The sequence below is a fragment of the Amphibalanus amphitrite genome, unplaced genomic scaffold (genome assembly GCF_019059575.1).
Source record: "Amphibalanus amphitrite isolate SeventyFive unplaced genomic scaffold, NRLGWU_Aamphi_draft 000501F_arrow, whole genome shotgun sequence".
Classification (NCBI taxonomy): domain Eukaryota; kingdom Metazoa; phylum Arthropoda; class Thecostraca; order Balanomorpha; family Balanidae; genus Amphibalanus; species Amphibalanus amphitrite.
Window position 1 is genome coordinate 93,590 of NW_024881995.1, and position 11,286 is coordinate 104,875.

Genomic DNA, 11,286 nt, shown 5'->3' on the forward strand with positions numbered 1-11,286 from the left:
TGGTTGTTATCTGTCATAGTACCCGCGCTCTGAACCAACTTTGCCTGTGACCTGTCACCGGTCAAAGGCACAGACTCACCGGGTCTGTGTGGTCGCTGCCCAAGGCGGATCGAGTCAAGCTCCGGCGCATCTCCACTGTCAGTCAGCAGATGCTGGGCCGAATCAGAGTGACCGTGCCCTGCAGGTGTCGCGGCGGTCGCCTCAGCTTTTTGCATAGGTGACGCCACCGCACTGTTCGAGCTGCTCGCGGGCTGCTGGCCCCTTAGAACTGGTGCGGTCGCCTCAGCGCTTAGCGCCGGTGGCGCCACCGCACTGTTCGAGCTGCTCGCGGGCTGATGGTCCGTTTGAACGTCATCACGTTCAGGGTCATTTTCATGAAGCCTAGATAGAAAGTCTACGTGTTGCATCTCTGAAGCACGTTTATGCTCAACTGTGAAATTGAACTGTCCAATGAATGAGCGCCATCGAGCAAGACGCGGATTCATGTTGTCTCGATTTGACAAGATTTTCAAGGCGCTTTTACAGCCGCATCGCCAGATAAATTTCTCTCCAGATAAGAATTTGTAAAAACGGCGCAGCCCCTGCATGAATGAGTACACCTCTAACTCATAAATGGTCCAATTTCGTTGCTGTCTATTGTATTTGCTGCCGTTGAAGGCAATAACTCTCTCCTGGCCGTTCTGCATCTGCGTCAGTACGTGGCCTGACCCAGTCATGCTCGAGTCGCTATATAGAATGAAGCAATCACCTTGTCTCGGATAAGCCAAAACCGGGCTGTTCAACAAGGCCGCGCGTAGCTGAATGAATGTCTGCTCAAGTTCCTCGTTCCAATAAAATGACGACGAATTTGCTAGGTCTATCAGTGGTTTCGAAATAGTGGAGAACGACTCGACAAATTTCCGGAACCAAGAGAAAAAACCATAAAGCTTCTTCGCTTCCTTAGTGGTCGGCGGTGGTTGGAGGTTTTGAATGCATTCAATACGCTCCGGTGAGATGGAGATGCCGTCTGGTGTGATCTGATGACCGAGATAATCGAGACGGGAAACACCAAATTTACATTTCGCGGGGCTTAATTTGAAACCTGCCTCTCTCAGCTTGCTCAGCACAGTGTTCAGCAACTTATAATGGGAATCTAGTCCGTCACTCACACATAGCACGTCATCAGCATATATGTACACACCAGGGATATCACCTAGTACTTTGTGCATAGCTTTATGCAGAAAATAACTAGACTGCTGGCAACCCATCACCATACGTTTTTATTATTATTATTATTGTTTATTCAGCATCGTCATGCGACAAAAAGATACATACCCCCCCCCCCACCCACCCACACACACAGTTAATCAGCACTCAGGAGGTTAGTAGTCTTAACAGGCGCCGCGAGGCCTGACAGTTGCTTGCCAAAACCTTCTTCAAACTGTCTATAAGACCGCTTTCTTGGAGTGGTGCCCGGACTATGTCGTAATCGACGTACCCAGCAGCGATGTGCATGATAGCGCCGAAATTCCCACCACACAGATTATATACGTGGCCAATAAACGACCCATCCAACCAGGGTTGTATACCAATCAAATCGATTGAATTGATTGATTTGATTCAACGCGTATTTTGAGTTGATTGGATTGAGTCGATTGACTTTTCGAGATGACTGGTTGACTGACTCGTTTGACTTTAGCGACTGGTTGACTGATTTGATTCCCGAAAATTAAAGTGACTCGTATGATTGAGTCGATTGAATGGAAAGTTCAAATAAGTTTTAGTTGACGAAAAATAATGACACCAATTGATGACATCAAAGATCACAAAACTACACTGAAAACTGCTTGTCATCACAACTGCAATATGGGGTAGATGGCCAAATAAAGAACAGGGCCTAAACATGAACAGCCAACTTTGACTTTCAACTGCAATAACTGCTCCAATCCTGGTGACAGAACCTGGTGATGCACCTACCTACCTTTCTGCACTCAGCAGGAAACTTTTTTTTTTTAATCCAGATGATAAAGTGCAAGGCCGGGGACCCGCAGTTGCTTCTGTACACGAACCCTAACTCTAGCCGTCTGTCCTGTCCAGTAACGACCGATAACATTGATATCGACTGTCGGTCCGTGTAAAAGAGCAGCTGAGGTTTTCTGTGCGTGCCCTCTGACAGCTTTTCGTTGTTCCCTGTGAGGGTGCTGGGACAATTTACTCAGGGTCGCTGTACAGTAGCAACTGCGGGTCCCCGGCCCTTTATACTAATAAAGTGTGATTAATTAATAATTCACATCTCCACGTCTCCTCAGAAACAACCCACTGAACTCTATAAATATCTGAAACCCCTACAAAAATAACTGAAACAAAAGCGCCGTTTTCGTCTCGCTAATTACGTTTACTAATTTGCTGCATTGTTCAATTTGCAGCAGAACGTTTGTTGATCCTTTTCTCCTGAGAGCCTAAGCATAACATATTTAATATATTTCATTTTCCTTAACCCGCGCCCTGGTGGGGGGGGGGGGCTATTTTTTGCCCCCCCTCCAGACTTTTCGATATATCTCCAGAACCGCTGCGCCGATCGCCACCAAACTTTCAGTACCCTCTCGGACATCAATTTTACACATCGTGACCAAAAATTTTTCCAAAGGCTATGATAGGTTGGCTGGAAATGACGTCAGAGTGACGTCATGTTCTGCCGTTTTCGACTAAAAAAAGGGTTTCGCGGGAAGAGCTGTCAGGCCTATAGCTTTGCAAATACAGAAAAACGATTAAGACATAAAAGATGTAAAATTGACAGGGCTACAAAACTGCTATCTCGGATTTTCGAAATTTTTGGATTTTGACCCCCAAAAATAAAAAAATAGATTTTTTGAATATAATAGCCGAAAAATCCAAAAAGTTTTTGGAGTTTCGCAAAAACCGGAATATATATGATAGTCCTTACCACCTTCTATCCACATACCAAATTTGAGATTGATACCTCATTTTCTGGCGAAGTTATAGCGAAAAAACTGTTCAAAATTGATGACGTCATATTTTCAAACTCAATTTTTAGCAATTCTAGACACCGTAGCGCAAAACAAAGACCACCATTAGACTCCCCGTGACGAGCTGCATCGAATCAATACCCATTTTATGCAAAACTATCAACTTTAAAATTTGACCTTTCTTGACCTGACCTTGACCTGACCTTCACCAGAAAGTGACCTAAGCAGTACCTGATAGTCTTATAACCAACACCATTGAGTTGGAAATGAAAAATTGGCCATAAAACATGCATCGCACAACCTTAGTACCTAATGTTAGGTTCATGTGACCTGACCTCTGGGCTCTGACCCTTGGTGACCTGACCTGTGACCTGACCTGGTATTGTCAGTGACCTCTTATAGCAACATATGTACTAGGCAACTGACGCCCTATCGCTGATTCTCGACAAAATGCGTTTTCTTCGGTGTTATAGCGCATTCCCTACATAGATTCCCTACTATAGATGACCCGTGAACGGTGAAACATGTCATCTTTGACCTGACCTGTGACGTCATCGGTGACCCCGAGGTCAATGAAATTTGGTTTCCCTCGACAAATTTGACAGGCCTTTCGAACGCCGTTTGAATTTTGAGGATCCGTCAAGTAGTTTCGGAGATACGAGGGGGGGCAAAAAATAGCCCCCCACCCCACCAGGTCGCGTTATAAACAGACCCCACCAGGGCGCGGGTTAAAATATTTTACCGAATATTATTAAGTGGTTTTATTTCAAATGAAATAATAATTAAAACGAAATTGGTGTTGTACAACCGATTTATTTTATGATGATCTACCATACTACATGATAATCAATGACGTCATCTTACCAAAAAATCAAAAGACGTAGAATAAGGATTTATAAATGCTTAGCATACTTATTGGCAAAACGTTTTCTTTGTTTTTTCGCAGTCGCACCGTGCCGTTTTCGCGTTTTAATTTTCTTTTTTCTTCTTCCTTTGTCCTTAACTTATCCTGTGGTTCCAGAGTCCCTGTCCTCTCCATTTCCTTTTAAATATATTTTTGATGCTCATCCCTATCCCCCAGTCCTAACAGTTTCAAATTGTATTGCAATAAAATGTTTTGAATTCTTCACACATAACCTATCTACCTTCGTTGGTACTGTTGGTAGCCGGTGACACATCTAGGGGGTAAGTAGGTACCTACCTGCTTTCCGGCTGTCTTCATAAAGCATACCTAATGAAGTTGTCAAATTTGTAGCACATTGACATTTTCAACACTTTCATATGGTGTCAGTGTGGCGTGAAACCTAGCTAGGTTCATTATGTTCAGGGTTCAATTCAGAGGAGCTCCGCATAACTCACATAAGAGACAGACAGGGGCTTTACATGGGGTAGATGGCCTGATGACTTAGCTGGAATATGGCCAAAATTAAATTGACAACTTTTAGGTGAAAGGTGGTCATTTGGGTTAAGGGGCGTTTCAGTTTGTTGAAGTCAACTACTGGGTTATTTTGCACCCATAATGAAACTTCTGCTCCAATTCTATCCATTGAACCTCAATATCATGATCCACCTGTCCATCACTAGGTATCCTTCCTTATTACATAGAAATTAGAAACTTTGAATGGCATGGCAATTTATAATTTTAAATGACAATATTTTTATGTTTCTTCTGTAGGTAGGTAGGTATAGGCAGGTAGGTAGGTACACCAGACTGCTATGGACACTTTTCCAAGTTGGTGGGGCAAAAAAACCTAATGTATGTCTTGGTTTGAGTCGTTTGATTGAGTTGATTGATTCCTTTCATTGTCGCGTTTGAGTCGATTGAATCAATTCCCGAAAACTGCTCTGACTTGATTGATTTGATTGGTTTCCCAAATTTGTCGTGATTGAATTGATTGCTATCGATTGAGTCGTATACAACCCTGCATCCAACTGATCGGGGTACGTAGCAAGTCTGGCCAGTCCAGTGACGTAGGCTTGGCGAAGACGGTGGTCAGCGCGGAAAGCATTACGGAATGCGCGAAGGGCATCACCTCGCAGCACCTCACCGATGCGAGGCACCCCAGCAGCAATCAAAAGAGCCGTGTGGTGCGCAGAACGCGGCAGACCCAGCGCTGCCTTGATCAGCGAAGCCTGTCGCGAGTCTAGACGCTCAATGTCGGCGGAACTGAGGGGAGCCGTCTCACAGCCGAAGATCAGTGCCGGCAGCACTACTGTCTTCCAGAGGAAGATTTTGTCAGCAGCAGTCAGGCGGTTGGTGAAATTGCCCAGGGGTGTGAGGCCATAGAATGATGCACAAGCACGCCTGATGCGCTGAGCCACGTGGCTGTCTGTGCTGAGGTTGTCATCAAGCACCGTACCGAGGTGCTCGGTCGTCTGCCGGATCTGCAGCTGCTGTCCTGACAGTGTCCACCTCGGTGTGCTCGTGAATAGTTCCTGTCCAAATATAATACAATGGCTCTTGGTTTTTCCCGGTTCAGGGTGAACGAAGTCGAGGCGCCAAGTAGCCGCGAATTCTCCCACCATCTGCAGCATTGCACCGAGGTCACGCGCGTTCGCAGATATAAGGAGAATATCGTCAGCGTAGCAGATAGCGGGTACGTGCTGGCTGTGTAGATATGCTCCACGACCGCTGCGATCTAGGACCTCAATAAGAGGTAAGAGGAAGATGTTTGCAAGGGTTGGCGATAAGATGGCCCCTTGTCTGGTGCCCCTGCAGACCAGGAACGCTTCAGATGTGGCGCCACCAAAAGTCACCCTTGCAGAGAGGTGGCGGTACCAGGTGACCATGAGGCACCAGCAGTAGTCGCTAAGATAATCTTCCAGACGGAAGAACAGACCGTCATGCCATATTCGGTCAAAGCATTTCCTCGCGTCAAGGTTTGCGACAAAAACAGGAAGACCCCTGGCTCGATTCTGCTGTATGGTCTCTCCAGCCAACAGAGACGCTTGCATGGTGCCCCGATTGGAGATAAAACCAAACTGCAGATGATGAGGTTCAAATGAGGCGTTCAGTTCGTCTAGCACTAACAGCTCGAGCAGCTTAGATGCGCAGGTTGTGATTGAAATCGGTCGATAGTTGTCCAAGCAGTTAGGGTCCGATTGAGATTTCTTCAACACGGGTACAATAACGCTGTCAGCGAAGGTAGCTGGCACGCTACACGTGGATAGGCAGACAGAGAGAAGGTGCGCCAGAGCTGACAGGAGACAAGGCGACTGACCATAGAGAAGGTGCTCCGCCGTGATGCCGTCTATACCAGGTGCCTTCCCACGCTGTAACCGGTGAATGAGGCCTGCTACTGTCCAGCTGAAACCGTTCTTTCGGATGCATCGTTACGGATTCTCCTTAGTCGAGAATCTACATGTTCAGCAATTTGGAGCTGGTCCAGAGTCAGTTGCCTGTGACTATCTTGGTGCACAGTCTGGAAGTGGGTGCGGAAGTCGGCGGCGGATAGATCAGAGGCCGACTTGAGTCCATTACGCCGTATCTGTTGCACACGTCGCCAGAAGGCTGTCAGATTTTTGTCACGGCGCAGCAGTCGGAGAGTGTGGGCCTCGCTCTCGATCCGCGTCACTGCTGCACGTCTGCGGGCGTGACGGTAAGCAGATCTTGCAGCCTGATAACACTGTGCCACTGCTGAGAGGGTAGGACGGCCACAGTTTACCCATATCTGATGCCAGAAACGAGTGCGATCCCGCGCCACTGCCACATCAGGCGACCACCAGGGCTTCGGGGGACGTCGCGACTTGGAGCATCCGGCGATTCGCGCAGCGATATGTATGCATCGTGTAATTGCTTCGTCAATCTCATCCGGGGTGGCACCGTTGGTGAGCTGACAAGCACCAATAAGCTCGTCCAGAGAAGACAAATATATCTGCAGTTTTTCTGGACAACTCCAATCTATAGTCCGTTTTTCTTAAGTTTGCCCCTCACTGTAAACGTCTCTTTGAACACAGCACGAGAATTGCTAGCTGAATTACTGAGAAAACTGGTAAGCGCACATTGTATTGCAGATATGAATAATATTTTCAAAAATAAGTTTTGAACATCGACGATTTAACGTTATGTTAAGCGCCGTGCAATTTATTTATTAGTTCAGACATAAGTCCTGAGAAGTCGTCTATCCCTGTGAGGCTGTAGGTATTGGCAGATACGATTTACGAGTCTGTGAAATAGTAAATAAATTTGATGAAATTGATCGTCTGTGAAATCTGGTTAAATCAGTGTGCGCCAACCAGTTTTCTCAGTAATTCAGCTAGCAATTCTCGTGCTATGTTCAAAAAGACGTTTTCAGTGAGGGTCAAACTTAAAAAAAACGAACTATAGTACTTCTGAATGGATGGAACCCATATTCAGTGGAGGGCTGGAGACATCGAGACTGGTGCCAGCTGAGGCAGACGGCAGCACCACGCTGCAAAGGACCGGAAGATGTGGGCTCAGGTTGTCCACACAGGGGACTACGATGCGACAATCATGAACTTGAGGCACCAGACATTGCGGTACAGCGATGTGATCGATGTGCGATTGGCCGTCAGCTCGAGCATAGGTGTACGCCACTGGTTGCGAGAACCGGAACTCGGCGACTGTCAGTCCGTGGTCGTCCAATAAGTCTTGCATTAGAAGACTCAGCGGAGAGAAACCCCGAAGACGGTGCCAGCCCGGTGGGCGCAGTTCTGGTGACAGTGGCGGCAGAGCACAGTTAAAATCGCCTACAAGCACCACTGGAGCTGAGGGTCTTAGCGAAGAGAATAATGCATCAAGCTTCCCCGTCAGGATTGTGTACTCTTCAAAATTTACGGCAGATGAATTCCAGTACGGCATGTAGCAGCCAATTATCGTTATAAGAGGACGGCTCAGCTCCACAATCGTAACTCCACAGATACGAGAATCATTACACTCTACAGCGCGAAATGTGCGCCCCACTTGACGGCGGCAAACAAAAGCCACGCCACCGTGGGGTCTGCCATCTCCAGTCCCTGGTGGTAGTTCCATGGCGAATTCTTGAAATACCTGAAATTCTTCGGAGCTTAGAGAGGAGAGTGCATGCTCCAGATAAGCACCCTGGGCACGGGCTAGCCAGGTTTCGCATAAAAATAAGATATCACATTCAGGTATTAGACAGTCGGCGATATACTGCGCTCCTGCGAGAAATCCTTCGCAGTTATAAGTGCCCAGAGTGAGGCTCATGTTCAGAGTTACTTTTGCGTCCACAGAATTACGGCACTCCGCTCTGTCATGCTTCACAGCGGTGGCAGCAGGACAGGGATGGCCCCCAGGAGTAGCCATCTGGGCGCTATTCCCAGGAGGTGGCCTCTCGTGCGCGCTGATAGGGCCACCCACGGTATCCGGATCCGTCACATTGCGAAGCAGTCGCCCTCCAGCCGTTGCCACCGTGTGTGGCGCCTCCTGTAACGTGACGGGAGGCAGCTGGAACCCAGGGAGCGCCGGCGTCCTGTTCGCTGCCTCGACTAGGGGCGCCTGGGCGGTGAGAGGCGGCTGTTGCCCAGTGTCCGTCTCCATCACGGCGCTGATAGGTTGACACCCATGCATTGTCATCTTGGTGTCCATGGTATCTAGCTGGCACGAATGGTCCATAACGGCGCGGCCTTTCCTCTTCCCAGCCACCGTCATCATGTGTGGCGTTACTTCCGTCGCCGCCGACAGCGTCGACCGCGCTAGATGTACCGACGCCGTGAGTGCAGTCTCTGTTCGGGGCTCTGGAGCGCTGTGAGGTGACTGCTTCCCGGCGGGTCTCATCTTCGTCCCGGCGTTGGGCGGCCGCCGTCCAGGCAGTGTCACAGTGTTCAATGCCTCTGACCACATCACTGTAACGGCGCGGGGCCGTCGCCTGCCAGTTAGCATTGCCATGTTCAGTTCTTTTTGCAGCACTCCGGGTCGTCTGTGATCTTCCAGATGAGGCCGCAGGACGGCGAAAACGCTGTCCTCGGCGCCCAGTGTTCACAGGCTGAGGTAAAAGGCGCACAACCAGGCCAGTCGGCCAGCTGGACGGGTCCAATATACGATCGGTGTCCTCAGCATCAACCTCAATCTTGAACGCCTTGCTTACAGAGGCAGCAGGACCGCGGCGTGACACCCTTTGGAAATCATGGAGATTGCGAACAACCGTCCAGACCAGACTCCGCACGTCACTGTCAGCAACATCCACACGGAAGCCCTCCAGGATGAACTTCTCCTTCCGAGATTCTTGACGAGGCGGCTCCTGAATCAGAGCCGATGGGGGACCAGAGCCGGTCACCATGCTCTGTCGCCGTGTCGGGCCGCCTGGAGCCGCGGCAGACGTGTCGCTGGTCGGTGCCGCAGTCGGCACTGCTGCTTGACTGTGGTTCGCGGGCTGCGCTGTCCTACGCTCAGACACGGTATGCGTGTTCTGCTGCTCTGGCTCACTGTCTGAATCGCCGACCCGCCAATGCAGGGCACCAGCGATCGCCTCACCCAGGGCACGCAGATCCAAGTTGGCGGCAATCTCGCGGGCGGCGGTGCGGTCAGAGTGAGCCTCTTCAGTTACAGCAGTAGCATCATTAGTAGCGGACCTCGCATCGCTGTCATGTCGCCCCGGCTGCACCTGTAATCCAGGGGTGACTGGCCGGCGTGGCTGTGGGCCCTCACGGGCTAGCAGCCCCTCTACAAGGACCTTCAACTGATCAATCGTGTCATCTCTAGCAGCACATTCTCTGCGGAGACCAGTTATTTCCAGTTCCAGCTGTTTCAGACGAGTTTTGTAAGCATCCTGGGTAGCTTGACGAGCGTGAAGCTCCCTAATTTCATTCTCCATTCGCAGCTGGGTGGATATGATCGCCTCGAGTGACGAAGTTATCGCGCTGGGGCACGACATAGCAGAGTCCGAGGGCGCGCTCCGGGTGGGACCGGGGGGTGGCAGGGGATTGCGACCCGCTGGCTTCAGAGTGGCAGCATTAGCACGCTGTGTCAGCATACCTTGAGCCGCCGAGTAGCCCAAGGTCCAGCAGTCATCCGCTAGGCCAGCCAAGTTGCCGGTAACACGGCGGCAGAGAGGACGGCCGGCGACAGCCGGGATGACCGAAGACAGCGCAGCATGCAGCAGTTCTCGGAGCTCTCTCAGGTCGGGTTCGTCCATGGATGCCATGATACAGCACACCGCAGCTGGGTCGTAGCGCCCACTGAAAATGCAATCCGACTCAGCGATTAGACGTTTCTTGTCGGCTGACGTCGCACTAGTGGGGATCAGCTGGTCCAGGGTCGGCGCCCTCGCGCTCGTCGCCACCCTGTCGTGGGATGCTTTGTTGTCATTCTCGCCGGTATGCGTAGAGTTAGTCGCACTCGTCAGCTGTTCGGGGGTCGCGGTAGGCTGATTGGTGAGAGGAGAGGTAGGACAAAAAATGCTCTTCGGTACAGTTTCTTCAGCGTCCGTAATCGTTGATGCTACGATTTTCGCCTTGCTTATCCTGCCCCGTTTGGTCTTTTTCGCCACAACCCATTCTCCCACTGTTTGATCGTAGCCATTAACCGAGGTGTCAGAGTCTGACATTATTGGCTATAAGGATCTCTCTTCAGAACTAGCACGAGACTTACTACTAAAAATCTAGAGCAGAACTAACGCGGTGGTGAGTCTAAAATTTCAAAACTGGGTCAAAATAGTCATTTTTTTAAAGCCTATAATTCAATTATTTCACCATTCAACTCAACTGCAAAGACCACCAAAATATTCTACGTTAAATTAAGATTCGTTTCATGCTTATCTCAAAGTCATTATGCGGGTCCATTACGCCAAAATAGGCAGTAAACTAGAGCACTGCTAAACACGTCTGCTCATTCCAATGCGTTATAGATCTGCGTTATAGATCTCAATGATTCCATGGTACCTGTTTTGGGTACCATGTTTTGCCTAAAGCGTGAAAGGCACAGATTTTGCTCGAGCTCTCAGTGAGGTGCAAGTTCCAGAACGCGTGCTTAATGTCGAGCGAGCTCGCCACACGCCACCCATGCAGCGAAAACAAAAAACTCATCGATCGAAGGAAACACAAACTTCTTCCCCAACAAACGTTTGTTAACACAACGTAAATCTTGAACAATTCTATACTCCTTAGGTGATCTTCCACCCTTGTTCGGTTTAGCGATGAGCAGAATCGGTGAGTTCCACTCGCACGGAGGACCCTGCTCAATGATTCCACAGCCCTGTAACTCGTCTAACTGTTCTTTCAACTGAGATTCCCGCGCCCACGGAACCGGGTATGGTCGGGAAAATTGGGGACGAGTCCCAGGCTCCAGATCCACTTTCTCTCCTGTTATGACTTAATAATCCATGTTTCTTTGTTGCATTTT

General features: G+C 49.4%; 1 protein-coding gene across 1 annotated transcript; it reads right to left on the reverse strand.

The window, feature by feature from the left end:
* Positions 1 to 6,357: 6,357 nt before the first annotated feature.
* On the reverse strand, positions 6,358 to 8,925 carry LOC122392788. The gene is made up of 3 exons (XM_043388058.1): positions 7,292 to 8,925; positions 6,594 to 6,869; positions 6,358 to 6,388 (listed from the first exon to the last, which is right to left on the reverse strand). The coding sequence occupies exons 1-3, from the start codon at positions 8,833 to 8,835 to the stop codon at positions 6,358 to 6,360; spliced, it is 1,851 nt and encodes a 616-aa protein (XP_043243993.1). The 5' UTR covers positions 8,836 to 8,925.
* Positions 8,926 to 11,286: the final 2,361 nt, after the last annotated feature.

What these genes read in the sequence shown, in the direction of transcription:
- LOC122392788 (XM_043388058.1), bottom strand. Translation starts at nt 8,835, where the DNA reads ATGGCAATGCTAACTGGCAGGCGACGGCCCCGCGCCGTTACAGTGATG. An exon ending in TCCATCCATTCAGAAGTACT is followed by an intron (nt 6,870 to 7,291) that starts ATAGTTCGTTTT and finishes AAAACGGACTAT; the next exon opens with AGATTGGAGTTGTCCAGAAA. An exon ending in ACCCTCTCAGCAGTGGCACA is followed by an intron (nt 6,389 to 6,593) that starts GTGTTATCAGGC and finishes ACCCACTTCCAG; the next exon opens with ACTGTGCACCAAGATAGTCA.